General features: G+C 43.1%; 1 protein-coding gene across 1 annotated transcript; it reads left to right on the top strand.

Moving 5' to 3' along the window:
* The first annotated feature begins 2,903 nt into the window (after positions 1 to 2,903).
* LOC106585672 (voltage-dependent calcium channel gamma-1 subunit) lies at positions 2,904 to 24,700 on the top strand. Its single transcript, XM_014172131.2, has 4 exons — positions 2,904 to 3,496; positions 16,743 to 16,817; positions 22,350 to 22,487; positions 22,688 to 24,700. Exons 1-4 carry the CDS (start codon positions 3,262 to 3,264, stop codon positions 22,915 to 22,917), a joined length of 678 nt encoding a protein of 225 aa, XP_014027606.1. The 5' UTR covers positions 2,904 to 3,261; the 3' UTR covers positions 22,918 to 24,700.
* Positions 24,701 to 24,842: the final 142 nt, after the last annotated feature.

Genomic DNA, 24,842 nt, shown 5'->3' with positions numbered 1-24,842 from the left:
TAGTCTCCATCATCACAACCCAAGCAGAAAAATACATATTTAAATATACTTAAATCATACGTCATTAATATATTTAAGTATCTGTGATAAATATACTTGAGTGTATTTAAAATGCTCTAAATATATATATTTTTTACATACATTTAATGCATTTAATATGAACTTTAGCATTTATGTATATTAAATACATCGAAAGTGATCTAAATTGGGACACTTTTTTGTACTTATATTCTTAGTATATTAGATATAGAGCACAACAAATATACTTTTAATACATCTTAACTACATTTTATGTATATTTCTAAAATTAGAAGTATACACAAATGCTAATTCAGTGTAAATGTTGTACGTTTGATGTAGTTGACCAAACGTCATTGTATTATTAGTATACTAGCATGATCAATTAAATGGTTTTTGAATTAGAATTCCTGTATTTTCTTTACGAATAAAGTGTATTTCTAATGTTTTTCATGTATACTTTTACAAATAGACTTCTACTCATTAACCACATTGGCTATTGTAATTAGCCATGTAAAGGTTAACTTGATTGACCAAGGAATTATCTCAGCCAATGTTACAACAGGCTACTTACAAAGCACTTGTGGTGGGAGCAGCAAGTTAAATTGTTGATAACTGTGCACCAGTAACATTTCACACTTTAGTTGTTCACATTACACTGATAAATTAACAATGAAAAACATTTGTAGTGTGTAATTCAAAGTACAACATTATTAGATTGGAAAACATTAAAAAAATGTGATTAAGCTAAATATGAGGGAAAGCATATTATAAATCAAAACTTTAACTGCAGAAAATGATCCTAGGTAAAGGTGGAAAAAGTACTCAAATACTTGAATAAAGATGCCTTAATAGAAAATGACTAAGTACAGATAAAAGTCACATAGTAAAATACTACTTAAGTAAAAGCCTAAAACTATCTGGTTTTAAATGTACTTATGTACCGTGGTGGGAAAAGTACTAAATTGTCATACTTGAGTAAAAGTAATTCATATTCCTTATATTAAGCATATCATAACATATATATATTATATTTTTTTTACGGACAGCAGAGGCAAGGCAGGGCGGGGCCCAGGCCATGCTAGGTTGAATACTGGCCCACCGCTGGTTTAAAATACAAATATTTAAAACATTTAAATGAAATAAAGGAACTTGATTCGCTGGTTGTATTGTCCCCTAACTAATCAGAAACGTTGCAAATGCAGTAAGAAGTTACTGGGACCTACTTGATTAAATCACATGCCTGCAGCATGGTCAGCGCACGCCCGGCAAATATGAAATAGCTGCTTGTCAGTGAAAAGCATCTAAAACAGCCCTAGCCTATCACAATATTTCAAAATTCAATCGCAGGATAAACACAAGTCACATTTTTTCCCTGAGTCATCCCTTCAAATGATTTAACTGTAAAACGTACTGTAGTTTATTCCCATTAGTAGGCTACACCAGGACTAATCTATTGGCACCAGCGGAGAGCGTCGGACATATGCCTGTTGAGTGCGCATATTCACTGTCTTCATTGGGCGAGTCAGTGCCACTGGAAAGTTCAGCACAATACTTTCCTCCTGTCTAGATGTATGTCATATTGTACAATATGTATCCCCTTTTCGCAGGCCTAGATTAGATGAAATACATTTATTCTAGTTCGGATTGAGCTGCTACGCCAAACATGAACCTCACACGCCTCCTATGATGTGTATTTCATTATGTTTGTTTACTGTCGGTCTCGGATGGTCAGCTTGTTTTGTCAGCGGTGTTGTTGTGAACGGTTTTAACCTGTGCTGCCTACTTGGCAATAGGCCTAATAACGGGCTTGTTTGACAAGGGGAATTTGTGGTGTTTCTTGGTCACATGTATCACGTGTTATGTGTTAAATGATGCAATTACACAAATTTTCACTTAGACACTTTTACTCGGCACCAGACACAGCAATTTCTGCCTACGCCTCTGACGGAGAGACAGGGGCACACACTCCAACGTCATTTGCAAACGCAGTATTTGTGTTTAATGAGTCCGACAAATCAGAAGCAGTAGCGATGACAACGTGTTATATTGATAGATACGTGAATTGGACCATATTGCTTTTCGACTTGAGCATTTGAAATTAAACAGGTACTTTTTGTTTCAGGGAAAATGTATGGGAGTCAAAAGTACATATTTTCTGTAGGAATGTTTAGAAGTAAAAAGTACAAGTTGTCAAACAGATACCCCCAAAAAACTGCTTAAGTAAGACTTTCAAGTATTATTACATTTTGGGACATTGATTATATATGGTAGTGAGCTTCACCAATCTGATGTGTGCCGGAGTTTGGCATAGAGTCAGTAATGTCAGTAATGGCAATACCTGAGTCTGGTTCCTTGAGGGGATGTCAAAGCCACTCTCAGGCCTGCAGCGAGACAGCTGCTGTTTACAAACACATGTAGTCCTTGTAAATAGTTTAGAGATACATAGAAACTCAGACCAAGCAGTTTGAGAATAGCAACAACACAAATCCTTTTAAAACAGCATCCACAAATTGCCATAGCATGGACATGAGGTGTCAGTACCCCAATGCAGTTGTAAATGAACTGGTAAAAATGGGCAGGTCCTAGACTTACTCTGTGTCACAGCACATATATAGTTCAATGAGATGTTTGCCAAATAAAGTGTGTTGAATATATTACAGTAAGCACCGGGGGTTAAAAATGATTTACTTTACTATGTTCCTTATGGCACTTTACACATTCCCACCCACTTTGATGTAACCCAATAAAGACAGCCTGACATCTTGTATCACTGCACACATTTATAGCAGCAGCAGACCCCCCCCCCATACCACACCATGGCAGTCGGTTTGGTCATCAAATTTCCTGATCAACCTTAACAGCTGTAGTCTGAGGAACACGGGCCCCCCTCAGTCGACACAGTCAGAGAAGGGAGAGGGCCGTGAAAACTAGGGCACAACAAAACTGACCCCTTTCCCTCAAACCAGAGGCACAGATCCAACAGAGAGAGAGAGAGAGAGAGAGAGAAAAAGAGAGAGAGAGTGAGAGGGTGTAGGCTGGGGAAGAGAGAGACATTTGTGGAAGGCTGTGTGGCTGTTAAGGAGCGAAGCCCGCGAAAATCCACCATCGACGTCCCCAGAAGCCCGACGTCCCCATAAGTTTGATGTCCCCTCAAGTCTGAGCCAAGTGAGGACCTCGGTGCTACGCATTTCTTCTTCATTGTACATCTTCGTGTCAGCGTTTCCACATACAAACTGCACCATGCACAAGCGTACGAAGGTCAAGATGACGTTCTTTGTGATCCTGGTGGGTATGGCGTCCATGTTTACGGCGGTGGTGACGGACCATTGGGCCGTGCTGAGCCCGCGGGTGGAGCAGGTGAACGCGACGTGTGAGGCGGCCCACTTTGGCCTCTGGAGGCTGTGTAAGAAGGCCATCTACATCAGTGAGGCAGACTACAATGGAAAGGGTTGTGGCCCCATCAGCTTACCTGGAGGTAAGACAAGATAACACGGAGACGGCTTATAGGTTGGACCTGAAAATCTGCACTGTCTGTGTCTATCCTAACCCTGAACCTCTCTATCCAATGTCTGAGGCTACCGAATGTAAAACCGGTCAATGTGGCACTTTAAAACATTGTCTGTGTCTATAACTATTGTTAAAAACGGATACACACACTAACTGCTGATCAAGAAATATGTGCTATCACACAGTATTAAAAACAGTATTTGGATTGTTGGAACAGGCCTGAGAGATTGGGTATGGTGGAAGGGGGTCAGTTAACTGTAGCGGTTAGCCATGTCACCAAGCACCAGTCATCTTTGCAATGTGGTCAGCTAATGTTCCTCTTAACCACAAGCCTTCCTGGTGTGCAAAACTACTTGTCAGACAATTATTTAATTGAGATATTGAGGCTTCAGAAGCCGGGAAACAAGAGGTAACTAACTACCCAACAGTGTGAGGATTAGCATATGCTACAATAAATAGCACAACAATAAGATAAACTAAGTCAAGCACATTCAGACTAATCTTGACCTTTAAAGTCCCAATCCAGCTACATCCCCACAGTAATTAAACGATGAGGTGTCTCTCTCCCCCAAGCGGAGGTGTTTGCCAGCTCCGCCGCAACTAAGAACTCTTGAAGCTGCAGTATCCCCTGAGTCCCAGCTCTAACAAGGCTAGCTCCAAGGCTTTAAAAACACACTCTATAATGACTGCAGCTATCATTTACTCCAATCAAAACAGGACCCAGGGCAGAATTCAATCTGGACCACGAAAGATCTGTTTTGTAGCACGGTTGACATTTAAAAAAGGTCATTTCCAATTTTGCAAACATCTACAGCATTTACTTTGAATGCGATCTCCGCGACTGTGGTAACATTGCCTTTAAATGGTGCATAGCCAAAAAGGGGCGATCGGATTGAATCCCGGCTTTATCCGACCATTGAATGACAACTAATGCTTTGATCCCACTACACTGACTTTGATCACTCACACTAAATGTTGAGTCAATATCACATTGAGTGATAAATAAACTCCTAGACAGGAAGGGGAATAATTGAGTAGAGCTTGTAAAAGCAATGATTTATGCTACGTTCAGCCCTGCGTTTCTTGAGGTCTGTCTGACTGCTCCGCTATTTAAAAGCTTCAATCAGCAAAGGTCCCTTGCCCGAACACACACACACCCTTAGGACAATCTTGGCTAGATTCTCTGAAGCAAATGTGCCCGCTCCATAGTTAGCTCACCTGTGGGCCTCTGGGAATTTCATATGGTCGACTGGTGCAGGCACTTTAATGAACAGGTGGAAATGCCGGGTTGGGATTCATTTTGTAAACATTCTTGGCTGACCCCTCCTAGCTATAAAGAATTAAGGGATTTACGATGTTAAGCTTGGAGGATTCCCGAACTAACAGCACAGTCAGATAGTGGTAGTACACTTACATTAAGTAAGGAACACTGTTGGGCAGGTTATTTAGAGATACCGAAACTTACAATGTCTTATTAGATACATAGTGTTATGTACCATCAGACGTAGGCCTATCATGGATACATTTGGTGGTCAGTATCTCTCCACATAGAGCTGGCTTTTACAGTTGAAGTCAGAAGTTTACATACACTTAGGTTGGAGTCATTAAAACTCGTTTTTCAACCACTCCACAAATTTCTTGTTAACTAACTATAGTTTTGGCAAGTCGGTTAGGACATCTACTTTGTGCATGACACAAGTCATTTTTCCAACAATTGTTTACAGACAGAATATTTCACGTATAATTCACTGTATCACAATTCCAGTGAGTCAGAAGTTCACATACACTAAGTTGACTGTGCCTTTAAACAGCTTGGAAAATTCCAGAAAATGATGTCATGACTTTAGAAGCTTCTGATAGGCTTATTGACATAATTTGAGTCAATTGGAGGTGTACCTGTGGATGTATTTCAAGGCCTACCATCAAACTCAGTGCCTATTTGCTTGACATCATGGGAGATGAACGTACTTTGGTGTGAAAAGTGCAAATCAATCCCAGAACAGCAGCAAAGGACCTTGTGAAGATGCTGGAGGAAACGGGTACAAAAGTATCTATATCCACAGTAAAACGAGTCCTATATCGACATAACCTGAAAGGCTGCTCAGCAAGGAAGAAGCCACTGCTCCAAAACAGCCATAAAAAAGCCAGACTACGGTTTGCAATTGCACATGGGGACGAAGATCGTAATTTTTGGAGAAATGTCCTCTGGTCTGATGAAACAAAAATAGAACTGTTTGGCCATAATGACCATTGTTATGTTTGGAGGAAAAAGGGGGAGGCTTGCAAGCCGAAGAACACCATCCCAACCGTGAAGCACGGGGGTGGCAGCATCATGTTGTGGGGGTGCTTTGCTGCAGGAGGGACTGGTGCACTTCACAAAATAGATGGCATCATGAGGCAGGAAAATTATGTGGATATATTGAAGCAACATACTTCCAAAGGTGTGGCAAAATAGCTTAAGGACAACAAACTCAAGGTATTGGAGTGGCCATCACAAAGCCCTGACCTCAACCCTATAGAACATTTGTGGGAAGAACTGAAAAAGTGTGTGCGAGCAAGGAAGCCTACAAACCTGACTCAGTTACACCAGCTCTGTCAGGAGGAATGGGCCAAAATTACCCCAACTTACTCTGGGAAGCTTGTGGAAGGCTATCCGAAACGTTTGACCCAAGTTAAACAAATTTAAAGGCAATGCTACCAAATACTAATTGAGTGTATGTAAACTTCTGACCCACTGGGAATGTGATGAAAGAAATAAAAGCTGAAATAAATCATTCTCTCTTCTATTATTCTGACATTTCACATTCTTAAAATAAAGTGGTGATCCTAACTGACCTAAGACAGGGATTTTTACAAGGATTAAATGTCAGGAATTGTGAAAAACTGAGTTTAAATGTATTTGGCTAAGGTGTATGTAAACTTCCGACTTCAACTGTACATTTTTGAAAAAGAACTCATTGGCGAAACTACAGACAACTCACACTCCTTTAACGCTAATCACAAATGAAAAAGCCTAAACTGATTTTCAAATAGTCTTTATGGGGAAAAACTCAATGAATATCATGTTGCTAAAACTCCCTTGTTGCTAACAACAAAATGTACCTACATTGCTAATGCCACACATACAGCATTGCGTGTGAAGTAAATTAAATCAAAAATCTAATCAAATGTTATTGGTCACATACACATGGTTAGCAGATGTTAATGCGAGTGTAGCGAAATGCTTGAAGGTGTGCACTCCACAGAGAAGGAGAGCCCACAGGCTTTGGTTGCGGGCCGTGTCAGTGACATTGTATTGTCCTCAAAGCGAGCAAAGAAGTTGTTTAATTTGTCTGCGACGGGGCTGGTTTCTTTTTGTAATCTGTGATTGACTGTAGACCCTGCCACATACGTCTTGTGTTTGAGCCGTTGAATTGCGACTCTACTTTGTCTCTATACTGGCGCTTTGCTGGTTTGATTGCCTTGCGGAGGGAATAGCTGCACTGTTTGTATTCGGTCATGTTCCTGGTCGCCTTGCCATGATTAAAAGCGATGGTTTGCGCTTTCAGTTTTGCGTGAATGCTGCCATTAATCCACGGTTTCTGGTTAGGGAAGGTTTTAATAGTCACAGCAGGTACGACATCTCTGATACACTTGCTAATAAACTTGCTCACCGAGTCAGCGTATACATCAATGTTGTTGTCTGAGACTCTCCGGAATATATCCCAGTCCATGTGATCTAAGCAATCTTGAAGCGTGGAGTCCGATTGGTCAGACCAGCGTTGTATTGACCTGAGCATGGGCGTTTCCTCTTTTAGTTTCTGTCTATAGGCTGGCAGCAACAAAATGGATTCATGGTCAGATTTGCCAAAGGCAGGGCTTTGTATTCATTGCGGAAGTTCGAGTAACAATGATCCAGAATTCTGCCAGCTCGTGTCGCACATTCGATATGCTGATTGAATTTAGGGAGTATTGATCTTAGTTTAGCTTTGTTAAAATCCCCAGCTACAATAAATGCAGCCTCAGGATGTATGGTTTCCAGTTTACATAGAGTCCAGTGAAGTTCTTTCAGGGTCGACGAGGTATCTGCTTGGGGGGGGGGGGTGTATACACGGCTGTGACTGTAATCAAAGAGAATTCTCTTGGAAGATAATGCGGTCGGCACTTGATTGTAAGGAATTCTAGGTCAGGTGAACAAAAAAAGTAATGCAATGGATAAGCGCTAAGATGAATAGAACCTTTCTAGTATGTACAATGCCAGACACAAGGGTTTCATTTGGTATCGCTAGCTCTATTTGGGAATGAATAGCAATATTTATTATAGCCTCACATCTTAATGAGAGAAATACCAACCACTAGGACAGTTCATACCCCTCTGTCACCTCTAGGATGATGGCGCTCTCCAAGTGACCCTCCATGAGTTTTGCCATCTGTGGAATAAAACAAATGTATATATTTTTTTATCTAGTAGTCTACAAAGATCAAGGAGAAATGTAGATCTCTGTATACATGTACATAGAGGTTGCTTTCCACTGTTATTCACCTTGTTTGCCTTCCTAAATAATCACAACAGATGGTTAGAAAATAAGAATTACTGTAAAACAGGATATTGACATGATTTATTACATATGAATACGGTCCAGAACAGCAAACATACAATCTAGGTTAGGGATGTGGCGAGATGTTCAGCCGAAGACAATATATCAACAGTTAAAGAAACAAAGATATCGGTGGGATTTTCTGTTGTGCGTAGCACTATGCAGCTGGCCAATGGGGGATAAATATAGGCTGTGTAAATACCCAGCTGTCCTAGGGTAAGAGCCGTGAGGGAGTCAAGTGTGTGCACACCTTCAGAGCCCAACTGAGTGACAAGGCCACCTGCACAAGCCAGGCATAGCCCTTCAACCCCTAACCCCCTTCCTGGCGCTGCCCTGCTACCCACCGTACAAAATAATTTCCCGTCCCATGGGGGTGGGCTACAAGGGTCCTGGCTAGTCAAAGCCCGGGCATGTAGACAACCGGAATTTCAACCAAATACCAGTGCTGGGAGGGGCAACCCGGCTGTGGAAGTGCCAATGATGATTTGTTGCATGTTGGTTTTTCTGGTTTGATTTTCTGTATAGAACGATCTCAAATGGTAGACTATCTAATGGTTGGTTATATTTCCCTATTTCGATTTTAGACATGAGCTTAAACGTTTGTATTTAACTTGTGTTTCGTATTCATCCTAGCTGGCACCATCGGATATAAGCTAGAGTCTTCTGGGGGGATTTTTCAGGGTGGGTCATTTTCGGCTACAACACGACACGTTGTAGCTATAGTCTATGCAACAGGCAAAGAGAATGAAGACATGGGGCTCAAAGAAATGCCTAACATAGCCCCTTATGTTGATGAAATGGCAGACAAACTCACTGCGAAGCACCTCATTGCGACACGATAGTGGAGGTTCATTTTGATCTCCTCACCTTTTTAAAGACTGATGAAGGATTGTTTAGTAGTGCGTCGGATTTCTGTTTTGAGAAGGTCAGCTAATTGATACGCTAATTGACTTGCCAGTTGAGTTCCATCGGGTGCTATTACTTATCGTCTCCTTGGGATGTTGACGTCGGCGAAGCGGCTCCTAGTTAGCGTGCGGTTTGGACTCCATTCGCACTGAAATGTATATACCCTGTTGATGTGGAGAGGCCTTGGGTGTCACTGGGATGTTACACAGTGGGACCACCCTGGCATTACTAATCCACTCACTGATAGACAGAGCATTGTCTGGACATGTGCCGAGTCATAAGGTTCTGGGGTGGAATTAATACAACACAAAGAGAGCCATGGCATTTAGTAGTGTGGGACTATATTCATGGATGTTGTAGTAGGATGTCCCTTGGAGGTATCCGTACCTAGGTATGACATGCGAGGGTTAGGTTAGTAAACATGCTGGAGCTAGAACCTCGTTGTCGTGCGTCCTTATTTTAGATCATACTACATGGTGTCAGAAGTGGTTTTAATAATCACATAAACGTGAAGGACGTACCAAGTACATCATACATTCAGGCTGTTTCAAAGCAGGGAAGGCACAGTGTTGGAGATAAAACAGTGCATATCATTGTTTTGCTAGCTAACGAGCAAGGACTAAGTTACTGCTAAGCAACATGTTGCAAGAGGAAGAAACTGGCGGGATTTCAGGGTTTGCGACTCCAAGTTCAACGGGCTCTGGCGCAAACACGGACAGGCCAATGGCTAGTGCTGACGGATTTTGCTTTAGTCCGCCGGAGAATTTAAGGACATTCAAAACTGTCCGAAATGGATCAGGCACTTTGAAAGGTACAGGGTAGCATCAGGCTTAAACGTGAAAAATTTGGCATTTCAAGTTAATACACTGATCTACTCTATGGGCGATGAAGCCGAGGATATATTAAATGCTTCATCGTTGACTGAGGAAGAGAAACTTAACTACAGTGCCGTTAAAGACTGTTTTGAAACGCATTTCGTAGGGAGACACAGCATTATATTTGAGAGAGCTAGGTTTAATATGCGCAAACAGGGGCAAGGTGAAACCGCTGACAGTTTTATCACAGCTGTTCACAAACTAGCAGAACATTGTCAGTTTGGCGCACTCAGGGAAGAGCTGATCTGAGATCGGGTTGTAGTGGGAATAAGAAATATCACTTTCTGAAAAGTTACAGTTGGATTCCCAGCTTACCTTGTCCAAAGTTGTAAACCAGGTTAAGCAGATAGCAGCTCCCTGCAGAGCGAAGACAGTGAGGAAATAAATGCATTTTCATACCAAGCTAAAAAAACTGAGGGGAAACACAGAACAGAGACAGACGTGGAGAAAACAATCACAGACAGCACCAGTAGCTAGTTCAAGTGTTTGTCGCAAATGTGGGAAATCCCCTTTCCACAGATGGAAAGATTGCCCAGCAAAGGATGCGGAATGCAGGAAATGTCACAGGAGAGGACACTTTTCAGCTGTCTGTCGATTAAAGCAAATGCATGAGATCTCAGAGGAGGTACAGCAGGACAGCTTCTTTCTGGGAGAAGTAAAGGAAAACAATGCTGGCTGGCATTCAGACATTAAACTCAATGGGGAGGTTGTGTCATTTAAACTAGACACTGGGGCAGCAGTGACAGCTATCCCAACTAGGCTGTATAGCTATAGTAGAGATGGCCCTTTGCTCTCTACAAACAAAAAACTGTACGGGCCCAGTAATAAGATATTACCAGTGGTAGGGCAGTTGGTGATTAGACTGGAGAGTAAAGACAAAAGTGCCATCCAGCCTGTCTTCGTCATTGACTCTCTGGCCAGACCGGACGCTGGGGCTGTCGGCAATTGAAGCATTGCAACACAGAGAGAGTGAGCAAACTGGAGGACCGAGGTGAGGTTTTCAAAAAGAAATTCCCAAAAGTTTCTGGTCTAGGAAGGATAGAAGGTGACTACAAAATCCGCTTGAAAGAGGATGCTGTCCCCTATACCCTTACCACCCCTCGCCGTGTGCCTATCTTTTTATTGGTCAGAGTAAAGGAAGAGTTGGGGAGGATGGAAGAAATTGGGGTGGTGTCTAAAATAGAGAATCCCACTGAATGGTGTGCAGAGATGGTAGTGGTCCCAAAAGCCAATGGGGACATAAGGATGTGTGGACATGACTAACTTGAATGAGGCACTCTGCAGAGAGAGACACATCTTACCATCAGTGGAGCAGTCACTGGCTCAGTTGGATGGCTCACAAGTCTTCACAAAGCTGGATGCCCGCTCAGGTTTCTGGCAGATACTGCTGTCATCAGAGAGTAGGGCACTCACAACGTTTATAACACCGTTTGGCCGTTACTGTTTTGCCATTTGGAATCGCTTCCGGTCCTGAGCATTTCCAAAGACGCATGTCCCAGCTGTTGGATGGGCTGAGTGGCGTCATAGTCCACGCGGACGATGTGCTCGTGTGCAGAAGGGACAGAGCAGAACATGATGTAAGGCTCACAGCAGTTCTAACCAGATTCCAGGAGGCTGGCCTGACACTCAATGAAAAATGCACTTTTGCACAGTCAGAGGTCTTGTTCTTGGGACACTAAATCAGTGCAGCTGGAATAGAGCCGGACCCGGAGAAGATCAGCGCCATCACAGATATGCCCATCCCCCAGAACATGGCTGAAGTCAGGACCTTCTTAGGCATGGCCACATATGTGGGTAAGTTCCCCCCCAACAGTTCTCAGATACAACCAAACCCCTGAGAGACTTACTAGCCAAAGAGAATGACTGGTCATGGGGTCACGTGCAACAGGTGGCGTTTGACATAATCAAAGGAGACCTGGCCTCACAGAGAGTGCTGGTCCAGTACCGTCCCCACGCTAAGACAAAGGTATCAGCAGATGCATCATCCTTTGGGCTAGGGGCGGTCCTCACACAGATGCAGGACAACATGGAGTGGCGTCCAATAGCATACATTCTCCATACAAGTGGAGAAGGAGGCGTTGGTTATCACACGGGCATGTGAAAGGCTCAGCCAACACCTTATTGGCCTGCAGTTTACAGCAGCGACTAACCACAAACCACTGTTGGCTCAGTTAGGGACAAAAGCACTGGACGACTTGCCTCCCAGAGTTCTGCGCTTCCGCCTCAGATTACTGAGGTTCACCTACAAGATGGTGTATGTGCGAGGGAAGGCACTGATCACAGCTGATGCACTCTCCATGGCCCCAATTAAACGTCCATTATCAGAGGAGGAGCAATGTCTAGAGGGGGAGGTACAGGTGTCCATTAATGCAGTAAGGGACAGCCTACCTGCATCTCAGACCAAACTGCAGCAGATTGCAGAGGAGCAACAACGAGACCCCATCTGCCAACAGATCGTGCAGCAGTGCAAAAAGGGAAGGCCCAGGCAGGAGGAACTGCCTCAGCTGCTGAAGCCCCTATTGGGTGCACCAAAGTGACTTCCACTGTAATGAAGACCTTCTCATGAAAGGACAAAGGATAGTTATCCCAGAGACTCTACAACCAGAAATGCTAGACAGAGTGCATGATGGACACATGGGGATAACCAAATGCAGACTGAGGGCTCAACAGTCGGTGTTGGTGGCTTGGTCTGAGTACTCAGATTGCCAAGCTGGTGGCCCATTGTGAGGTCTGTACAAAATGTCAACCTTGTCATCCGGGGCCAATGATGGTAACGGTGCTGCCAAAATGACCAGGGCAAAAGGTAGGGGCAGAAATGTTCTATTGGAAAGATTACACTTATCTGCTAGTGATAGATTATTATTCAAGATACATTGAAATAGCAAAGACACCCATAACCACATCAGCTGGTGTTATCAATGGATTTAAGTCAATTTTTTCCAGGCAAGGGGTCGCTGAGGTCCTGGTTACAGATAACGCTCCCCAGTTCTCTACAAGCTCCTTTTCTGCTTTTGCCGCAGAATATGACTTCACACATGTGACCAGTAGCCCCTACTATGCACACAGTAATGGTGAGGCAGAGAGAGCTGTGTTAACAGTCAAGGGACTACTGAAAAATAACAAGGATCCATACAGGGCTCTGTTAGCTTACAGAGTTACACCACTGCATCATGGGCCGTCGCCTGCCGAGCTCCTGATGGGCAGGAGGCTGCGTTCCCCATTGCCTGTCTCGCCGGCTCAGCTTAAACCCCGATGGCCTTCGCTGAGAGGGACAAACGGCTGAAACAAACGCAAACTGGAGACTTTAATCGGAGACACCGTGCTACGGAGAGGCCAGAGCTGACAGAAGGTCAACGTGTGTGGATTACAAACTCAGACACCAGTAATAGTGCTGAGGAAAGAGGATGCCCCACGCTCCTATGTGGTGGACACAGGCTCAGAAGAGGTACGAAGGAACAAAACACGCCTCAGAGCTCTTCCAGATCTACCAGCCACACAGACTGGGGCCACAGAAAATGCACAAAAAGAGGGTGAAGGAGAGAGAACGCTCACAGAGCCACAAGTGCATCCGAAAAGGGATGTGAAGCGCTGAAAGACTATGTTACGTGAGGAGAAAACATACTGTTGGGGACCATACCCAGCAAAATGAGACTGTAACCAAGTTAATGTTCATACTGTGTGATTTAATGCTTTCATACTGTTTCAGGATGTGAAGTAGCATGTTAGAGAATAATACTGGTTTCCAAATTGCATTTCAGATATGCATGTTGAGTTGTTGTTCATGGGAGAGGGGAAGATGTAGTAGGATGTCCCTTGGGGGTATCCGTACCTAGGTATGACATGCGAGGGTTAGGTTAATAAACGTGCTGGAGCTAGAACCTTGTCGTGCGTCCTTATTTTAGATCATACTACAGATGTGGATAGACATGAGGGAGCCTTACAAGTCCTTATAGAGACCTGGGTTTGAATTCCAAGCACATATACTGTAAGCCAGTTCCTGGAAGGCCTGAGTCTCTTTCTTCTACCCATCATTAGAGAGACCTTTTGAGTGTCTTCCAATGCCATTAGAGAGCACAGCGGCACAGACCATGTGTGTGTGCGCGAGGGAGCGTGCATGTGTGCTTGCCTACCTGCGTTCATCGTGTGTGTGCGTATTTGTGCCAACCTGACTGACTGCCTTCATATTGTGTGTGCGCGCGTCTCTCTAAAAGGTGAGGATGGGAGTGTGTAATGAGGACATCAAAAGCTAATGAGGCGAGCGCCGCCGCTGCATAATTGGCATAATCCCTGGATTTAGTGTTTCAATTAACAAACACAGAAGGACAACGACACAGCCCCAATGCCTGTTCAAGTGTCTCGTAATGCAGCGTGGGCTCTCTCTCCTCTCAGCGCAATGAAAGGGCACTTAGTCTTCAGCATGATGACAAGAATCACTTCTGGTCCATTACAGTTATTAACACGGGAGTTTGTGGTAGGGAGAGATACTACCGAAGCTTTTGTTTGAGGGTTGAACGACTTAAAATGGCTGGGTTGAGCTGAGGTGACTCAGCAATTGACCTTTTAAGGACCAAATGTACTCTGCCTCTTCTATAAACTAGCTCTCTCTCTAAACCAAAACATTGAATTCTGTGGCTAGCCACCTCATTCCCCTTCCCGCCTTACATAATAAAAGAGCAGACAAGCCAGTTGCTAAGTAACCACCTCTGGTTTTTCCCTTGATGGCCAGTCTCTGTCCTCATTCACAAAAAAACATCCTCGATTTGTGAGCGTCAAAACATTAACACATTTAGATCCTTTTTCATGGTCCTTTACCTTACCAAAACCAATCCTTGTCAGGTTGTAGAATAGTCGTATAAGGATGTTTTGTGAACATATTTTAAGTAACCAGAACAACACATCTTTATCTGGTGGAAATCTGGTGATTTGACTAGATAACAACCAAAATGTGGCATATTTAACTTTAGGTTTTCATCCTGTCCTGAAAAATACATCTTTACCTGGTTGTAACACAGACCAGTTGGTTGTACTCTGATTATATGACGTCTTCTCAACCAGAAAACCAGTTTACACCGAGAAAATTAAGTCATTAATCATGTGCCAAATTTGCTCTGCTGGATTCTACTCATTAAAGAGTGCTTTGCTGGTGCCATGTATGGGCGCCAAATCCAGCTAATTGAACCAGCACAAACTGTGTGTATCTTTCTTTATTAGCCTTCTCTCAGTAATACATCCAAACTGGCAACCCCACCCACCAGTAACTATCTTCCTAGTTGTCCTGGGAGAAGGGGAATTATCTCCAGTCCATGTGTATGTGTGGAGATGAGGAACGCTGGAGCCGATGTGATAACATGCTTAACATAATTCTACATGACAGCCTGTCACTTACTCCTGCGTGGTCCCTGCAGTTGGCCCAGAACATTAGATGCCACGTATCTGATGCAGAGCAGGCCTCTCCGGTGACAGAACAGAGTTGAACGACTCTGAAGTTCCCCCTAACGTCTGAGAGACACAGCCGTCTTCCGCCGCTGTTTACAAATATAGTTTCCCTGGCGAATGGATGTTTTGAACTTGTGGTTTAGCGTCAAAGCGTAGGGCGATACTCCTAGCCCTCTGCAATCCAGCTTTTACTCGCGTTTAGCACGGATCCCCAGGGGGTTAGCACATTGGGCCTAGCAAAGTGAATGGGATGCCCCTGTAGGCTGCGCGTGAGTTTCAAGTTAGCGGAGGCTAAAAATAAAGAATTGCATGCATCTATGTATTTGCAGACGAATGTAAGATAGCCTTCTATTCCTAACACGATGAGTAGATTGGATAGTCATAAACTTGGCTAATAATATAACTAACTCACTGTTCGCGAAAAAATACCGGTCTGCTTTCCTTTTCCTTTATTTGCACACGTCCAGAGCTCGGCCCCAGCTAGATGGACATTTTTAATGAGGATCCGAAAAAAATTGTCCATTTATAAACAATGATTGCCCATACAGCAACAGGGACCCAATGTATATGACAGTGAATGTGCGCACTCACCGAGGATATGACCGATGGTCTCCGTCATAGAGTGCCAATAAAATAGGCTACTGTTCGCTCAATAGCCCATTGTGAGTTGAGAATTCTGATAGCCTAACTTCACCGACAACCGCAAAGCAAAAATCAGCTATTTGATATGGTGCGCCGCCTGCCCAAATTACGACCTTCCCAACTGTAGGTTATACCCTGACATTGTGGTTTAAAACAATCCACAGCTATTTTTTTTAAGAAACGAATCATCCTCTGTGGCTCAATCATGCTCTCTGGTGTAGTGTTTTGAAGGAATGTATTTATTTTTGTATACACAGGAGTAATTATATCATTTTGGCAAGTTGAATTAAAAATACTTCCTATTGGATGCGCCATTTATGGATGCCCAACATAACCTATGCTAACACGAAATCAGACACTGTCAATCAACATGGTACAGATAGATAAGGTTTTTATGTAAATTCAGCGCAAACCATGCGCCTAAATGTTGATCCGTGTGGATTAACAACTGTTACATCGCAACTACAGAATGCTTATTCTATTAAAAGTAGTTTAAAGGTAGTCCAGGTAAAAAGCATCAAAATCCTTTTATCTGTTTTTTATGAAGTTAGCGTCTTTACATTTGTGGAAGACTCGTGAAACAGTTTTTGGTAAACACCTTGGTCTATTATGCTACATTATTTCCTTAGTGTTGTGCATCTATTATGAAATAAATATAGCTATTTTCACGATTATTTATTATCTTCTGTGATGTTCAGTGTATTGATGAGAAACTGCACATTGTCTGAAGTGCTACGACCTGAACCTCCAGCTGACTGTGTTTTCATGTCTCCCACAGCGGAGAACTGCACTTACTTCAAACACTTCACTCCAGGGGACGAGTCTGAGATTTTTGAAGTCAAAACCCAGAAAGGTAAGGTTTCTTTTGAGCCTCGTCCATACACAAGTCAATAATTGCCTAACAAACACACCATGATTCTGTTTTGTAACTTTCATGTACACTGAGTGTACAAAACATTAGGAACACCTTCCTACTATTGTGTGGCACCCCCTTTCGCCCTCAGAACAGCTTTAATTCGTCGGGACATTGACCCTACAAGGTATCGAAAGCATTCCACGGTGATACTGGCTCATGGTGACTCCAATGCTTACTTACCACAGTTGTGTTAAGTTGGGTGATGGACCATTTTTGATTCCCATGGGAAACTGTTGAGTGTGAAAAACCCAGCAGCATTGCAGTTCTTGACACACTCAAAACAGTGTGCCTGGCACCTACAATTTATGTTTCTCTTGTCGCATGGCTTAAAAATCCTTCTTTAACCTGTCTCCTCCCCTTCATCTACACTGATTGAAGTGATAAGGGGTCATAGTTTTCACCTGGATTCCCCTGTTCAGCCTATGTCATGGAAAGAGCAGATGTTCCTAACATTTTGTACACTTGGTTTATACACTATATACACAAAAGTATGTGGACACGCCTTCAAATGAGTGGATTTGACTATTTCAACCACACCCGTTGCAGACAGGTGTATAAAATCAAGCACACAGCCATGCAATCTCCATAGACAAACTTTGGCAGTAGAATGGCCTTACTGAAGAGCTCAGTGACCTTCAACGTGGCACCGTCATAGGATGCCACCTTTACTACAAGTCAGTTCGTAAAATTTCTGCCCTGCTAGAGCTGCACCGGTCAACTGTAAGTGCTGTTATTGTGAAGTGGAAATGTCTAGGAGCAACAATGGCTCAGCCTCAAAGTGGTAGGCCACGCAAGCTCACAGAAAGGGGCCCACCGACTGCTGAAGCGAGTTGCTCATAAAAATAATCTCTCCTCGGTTGCAAACTGCCCCTGGAAGAAACATTAACACAAGAACTGTTCGTCGGGAGCTTCATGAAATTCATATTGCAATGTACAGCCTTACCCCATTTCATGGGTGCACACTTCATAGGTATCAGCCTAGTGAGTAACAACCACAGATTACAATTCCAAAATTTTTACACAAATATTAGCATCATAGCTCTTATTGCTGGACTTTGACTGTGAGAAATCACCTCCCCAGTCAATCTATTGTGCGTATTGAACATTCATAATGGACTGTAAAGTCCTGCAATAATAGCTAAGACGCTAATATGTGTGTAAACTCTATGGAATTGTAATCTATGGGTGTCACTGAGTAAGCTGATACCTATAGAGTGTGCCCCCATGATATGGGGTAATACTGTACATTCCAATATTAATATTTAAGACACCCAAAAGGTTGACTGTTGAGGTAATTTGTCAAAGTACTGCAATAAAAGCTATGCCACTAATATTTCAAATAAAATGTAATTGTATTCGTCACATGCAAATAGTCTGGGTAGCCATTTGATTAGCTGTTCAGGAGTCTTATGGCTTGGGGGTAGAAGCTGTTAAGAAGCCTTTTGGACCTAGATTTGGCACTACGGTACCGCTTGCTGTGCAGTAGCAGAGAGAACAGTCTATTACTTTAGAGCCTTCCTCTGGTATAGAGGTTCTGGATGGCAGGAAGATTGGCCCCAGTGATGTACTGGGCAATACGCACTAACCTCTCTAGTGCCTTGCGGTCGGAGGCCGAGCAGTTGCCATATCAGGCAGTGATGCAACCAGTCAGGATGCTCTCGATGGTGCAGTTGTAGAACTTTTTGAGGATCTGAGGACCCATGCCAAATCTTTTCAGTCTCCTGAGGGGGAATAGGTTTTGTCGTGCCCTCATCACGACTGTCTTGGTGTGTTTGGACCATGATAGTATGTTGGTGATGTGGACACCAAGGAACTTGAAGCTCTCAACCTGCTCCACTACAGCCCTGTCGATGAGAATGGGGTCGTGCTCGGTCCTCCTTTTCCTGTAGTCCACAATCATCTCCTTTGTCTTGATCATGCTGAGGGAGAGGTTGTGGTCCTGGCACCACACGGCCAGGTCTCTGACGTCCTCCCTATAGGCTGTCTCGTCGTTGTCGGTGATCAGGCCTACCACTGTTGTGTCATCGGCAAACTTAATGATGTCGTGCCTGGCCATGCAGTCATGAGTGAGCAGGGAGTAGAGGAGGGGACTAAGCACGCACCCAAGGGGCCCCCGTGTTGAGGATCAGCGTGGTGGATGTTTTGTTACCTACCCTTACCACCTGGGGGCGACCCGTCAGGAAGTCCAGGATCCAGTTGCAGAGGGAGGTGTTTAGTCCCAGGGTCCTTATCTTAGTGATGAGCTTTGAGGGCACTATGGTGTTGAACGCTGAGCTGTAGTCAATGAATAGCATTCTCACATAGGTGTTCCTTTTGTCCAGGTGGGAAAGGGCAGTGTTGAGTGCAATAGAGATTGCATCATCTGTGGATCTGTTGGGGCGGTAAGCAAATTGGAGTAGGTCTAGGGTTTCTGGGATAATGGTGTTGATGTGAGCCATGACCAGCCTTTCAAAGCACTTCATGGCTACAGATGAGAGTGCTACGGGTCGGTAGTCATTTAGGCAGGTTACCTTAGTGTTCTTGGGCACAGGGACTATGGTGGTCTGCTTGAAACATGTTGGTATTACAGACTCATGCTCGGAGTACACGTCCTGGTAATCCATCTGGCCCTGCGACCTTGTGAATGTTGACCTGTTTAAAGGTCTTACTCACATCGGCTACGGAGAGCGTGATCACACAGTCGTCCGGAACAGCTGATGCTATCATGCAGGTTTCAGGCTTGTAGGCTTGTGTCACTGGGCAGCTCTCGGCTATGCTTCCCTTTGTAGTCTGCAATAGTTTACAAGTCCTGCCACATCCGACGAGCGTGGGAGCCAGTGAAATATGATTCAATCTTAGTCCTGTATTGACGCTTTGCCTGTTTGATGGTTCGTCGGAGGGCATAGCGGGATTTCTTATAAGCTTCCGGGTTAGAGTTCTGCTCCTTTAAAGCGGCTGCTCTACTCTTTATCTCAGTGTAGATGTTGCCTGTAATCCATGGCTTCTGGTTGGGGTATGTACATACAGTCGCTGTGGGGAAGACGTCATCGATGCACTTATTGATGAAGCCAGTGACTGTTGTGGTGTACTCCTCAATGTCATCAGAAGAATCCCGGAACATGTTCCAGTCTGTGCTAGCAAAACAGTCCTGTAGTTTAGCATCTGCTTCATCTGACCACTTTTTTATTGACCTGGTGCTTCCTGCTGTAGTTTTTGCTTGTAAGCATTTTACATTTTACATTTTAGTCATTTAGCAGACGCTCTTATTCAGAGCGACTTACAGTAGTGAATACATACATTTCATTTCATGCATTTTTTTTTTGTTGTACTGGCCCCCCGTGGGAATCGAACCCACAACCCTGGCGTTGCACACACCATGCTGGCGTTGCAAACACCATGCTCTACCAACTGAGCCACAGGGGTAAGCAGGAATCAGGAGGATAGAATTATGGTCAGATTTGCCAAATGGAGGGTGAGGGGGAGCTTTGTACGCGTCTCTGAGTGTGGAGTAAATGTGGTCTAGAGTTTTGTTCCCTCGTTGCACATTTAACATGCTGGTAGAAATGAGGTAAAAACGGATTTAAGTTTCCCTGCATTAAAGTCACCGGCCACTAGGAGCGCTGCCTCTGGATGAGCGTGTTCCTGTTTGCTTACGGCCGTATACAGCTCATTGAGTGCGGTCCTAGTGCCAGCATCGGTTTGTGGTGGTAAATAGACAGCTACGAAGAATATAGATTAAAACTCTCTTGGTAAATAGTGTGGTCCAAAGCTTATCATGTCATTATGAGTTTGTGTAAACTCATAATATATTCACACACACACACCTCATGAAATTGCTAATGGCTAGCCCCAGAAATAGAAATAGCCCTTAATTGAAGTGTAGCACTGACCCATTCCAAATGCCCATTGGTATTCTTCTCTCCTCAATAAACCAATGGTTACCATTTATATGGAACATGGCCATAGAGCTACGATCCAGCACTGTCAGTACGACTAGCCACAGGCAGATTCAGCCAAGCAGCGTAAACAGAGCTAAACTGAAAATGCCACTGGGATAATAATCACTAAATCACTAACAGAGCGCAAAAGAGATCTTTCAGCTCATACCTGAGACATTAAACCACTGATCCAGCCTACACTGAAACCACTCACCCCTCTCTTTGGGGTTGCAAGGGGAAGAGAGCTAGCACTCCATGCAGGATATAGCATGATTCCAGAACTACTCAAGGGGTGAGAGCTAGCATTGACCCATCCTCCCACAGAATGAGATGAAGGGGAGCCCCCGAGGAGTGGCTCTCCCCTGGGCACTGATTCTAGGAGCGCAGGCGGAAGATCAAAGCCTAGCTCCTCCATCCACATTACAACACCAACATAACTGGAATGGCTGGTTAAGCAGCTTGGAATAGCTTGGAACAACATACAGCTTAGTTCTCTCCTTTGGTTGAATAAAGATGGCTGCCTTACTGCAAAAGGAACTTTTTCACTGGGTAACATGTCTCTCATTTCACACAACAATTTTTACTTAAAGCGCAATGTCATTTCAAATGTAACCTAGTTATTTCATTCCGTTAGTTAGTTTGATTGATTTAGGTAGCTTGTTAGTTTGACTGATGGCAGATTCCACCAACCAAGTGAAATTCCGTCTTCCTTATCATGCTTCACACTCCTGTTCATTTAAAAAAATAAAAAATAATTGTCCATTCTGTGACTGTACACAACGTCATGTACTGTACAATGTGACAAACTAAATTGGTCTGCACACGTAACAATTCAGTTAGGTCCCTTCAACTATTTTCTCAGGCAGGAATTAAAAAACCACATAAGTATTTGCACATCCAGTTACGCCAGCACTGCACTGTAGTGAAAAATAATTTATATAATTCATCTGGAGACATAAGGATTCATGCTGCTCTGGAATAAAACAATCTTTCTTGGTAAGCCTCCTATCGGCTTATGGCTGATTTATATACACATACAAAGAAATTAACCCCCACAACCCACCATAATGACTCTTGCTTACCTTTTCACCTTTTGGTGTACTGTAACGTTAAAAAAAAAACTATTTGAGTATTGAAAAGCTAAAGTTAATTTATGCAGATCCAGTTTAGAGAGGTATTTTAGTGTTATAGGAGGAAAGTAGCACTCTAAGTTTACAGTATGTACAATTGCTTAAGATAGAAGTTGCGCTTAACCACAGATCTAGGATCAGATTACCTTTCCCTCAATCCTAGTTGGATGGAAAAATGTCTGACCCTGTATCAGTGGTAAGGGGCAACTTTAACCTCTTCCTGTGTTGTGTATTTACATACTTTCTAACTCGGTTGGTAGAGCACGGCACATGTAACGCCAAGGCAGTAGGCTTTATTCCCAGGACCACCCATATGCATGCATGACCAAGTCGCTTTGGATAAAAGCGTCTGCTAAATGGCATACTATATTTTCATAGGTCAGGGGTCATCTTGAAGTGACCTCTATTTGCTCTCTTTTCAGAGTACAATATCTCGGCAGCGGCCATCGCCATCTTCAGCCTGGCCTTTATGATCCTGGGCACCTTGTGTCTCCTGTGCTCCTTCAAGAAGGGAAATGACTACATCCTCAAACCTGCCGGAATGTTCTTCGCTTTCGCAGGTAAGACCAGACAAGCAGATAACACATTACCTCTAATCTTTTGGTTGTACTGTTATCAATGGGTTAAGGGAACAGATACAGTACTAAAATCTTAATATAGTATAGCAAATTAAAAACAAATAATATCTGATTAAACTGCTTACCTGTGATTGGAGGTCATGCCCGCCCATCCTCCTCTCTCCCTCTATGCCCAATCGCAGGTCTGTGCGCCATCATCTCAGTGGAGGTGATGCGTCAGTCGGTAAAGCGGATGATCGAGAGCGAGGACACCATCTGGATAGACTACTCCTACGCCTGGTCCTTCGCCTGTGCCTGCGCTGGCTTCTGCCTCCTGTTCCTCAGTGGCCTCAGCCTCCTCCTGCTCTCCATGCCCCGCATGCCCCAAAACCCCTGGGAGTCCTGCATGGACGCTGAACACGAAGTGGAGTAATAGACAGAGGGATGAGAGGAGTGACACTTTCTTTTAAAAGCAATAAGATCACAAACAAGATAAACTTTGTTGTTATATAGTGGAACCAGAGGGTTATTTCACACAGTGCTTGGGAGCAGTCGAGTCCTGCATGCTTTCCCGAGTCATAGTGGAGGACCACACAACATAGTGTCATCGCGTGACTCCAAGTTTACTCTGATATGGTTATTATATAAATATTTGCAGATAAAAGGCATTTCCACTGCCATTTCTCGCATAATTAATTTTACAGACACATAAAACATCCCACCATGTCGAATGAGCAAATTGTCTGTTTTATAAAATTGCACCAGCATTTCCTGTTTCCATCAGCCCAGTCGTGACTTTTTTTTCCAAGTGTCCGGTAATTAATCAGCATGAAATGGTTGGATGGAAACCTGGTTAATTATACATTTTGACATGTTATTTAATGGTATAAATAGTAATGGATTGACATTTGACCTATGAATCCACCTTTTCCCCAATGTGTGTTTTGTATGATAATTCTGTACATAATTCAATCCATTTATAACTGGGATGGTTCTGTTATTTTCAGTGCATCAAGCACTTGCAATACATTTACGTCAAATGTATTCAGGCAGATTTCAAGATAAACCAGGATATTGTTAGAATCAGATGCCAAATTATTACTTCATAATTAAGTATTTAATATAACTCCTTTAAAATAAATATTCACAGCATACATAGCACTAATTGTGATGTAAAGAAGTGATATTAAAATGATCCTAGAATTTAGGTCATGTTAGATTTATAGTGAAAAAATATATATTTTCAGTATTCAAACGGACTTACTTTTCTAAGAATAATACATGGCTGTCACAGCAAATTGGAGAAGCAAATAATGTTGTCTAGTGGGTTTAGTGTGCATACCAGGCAGAATATTAAACACCAACAGTCCACTGAACGCTTGGGTTGGAAAAGGTTCAGTTCTAGCAGGTGCACACCAAACACTGAAAAACCCTGCTTTTTAGAGCTGAACACATGGCAGCCCAATTTCTTTGACTATTTGATCACATTCAATTTAGGTGAACCAAATACTACAATTGTTTTTAGCAAGGTATCAATTTCTTCTAGTTCTGATTTTAGTTAGCATCTGATGCATTTAACTTGGAAGGTACTCAGTAGCCAACACTTTCAGGGGCATTCAGTTCAAATGGTCAGGGAAAAACACAGAGACTAAATATGTACCATCTAGATCCAGTATATGGCTTTAATATATATATATTTTCCTAATGTCCAGTCTTTTCAGTCAAACTAAACTGGAGTTCTCTCCCATGTTACCATTCATCTTTGGCTTCTATGGACAGGCAGGAAATAGGTGTACTGTAAAAACCCAGTGGGTACATTCTTTTTTGTTATGGATGATACTGCTTTTGTATTTACTCAGTGGAAGTGTTAAACAAGGATTCTTTTTGATACAGAAATGTACATTACTAATATCTCAAAACAAGCTTGCAAGTACTAATACCATTGCTTTCCCCATTTGATATTTGATTGAATAGATGAGGGCAGTTGATAAAAGGTATTGGCACTATGGTACTTAAACACTACATAATACTTCATGAATGTAGCAGATAACTTGCTTAGCCATCTTATCTGTCCTTGTCTGTTAGAACTAGCTTTTGGTATGGAATGATGAATTACAGTACAGTGGTTGTCTTCAGTTGTGCGTACATGTTATGATAACCATGAAACCATGCATTTCTAAATAAAATAAATTCACTGATATCTAGCTTTGATGAAAGCCAGTTTCCTGTTTCTCTTTCATCCTTCTCCCCTGTATACAAGACACCTGGGTCGTGTTCATTTAGGCACAAAACGAAAGAAATGAGATGGACTACCTAGACTTCCCCAATAAGATATGCTCATTTTGTTATCTGTTGCGA

This window comes from Salmo salar, chromosome ssa02 (genome assembly GCF_905237065.1).
Source record: "Salmo salar chromosome ssa02, Ssal_v3.1, whole genome shotgun sequence".
Lineage (NCBI taxonomy): Eukaryota > Metazoa > Chordata > Actinopteri > Salmoniformes > Salmonidae > Salmo > Salmo salar.
This window is presented reverse-complemented; position numbering and strand designations above follow the sequence as displayed.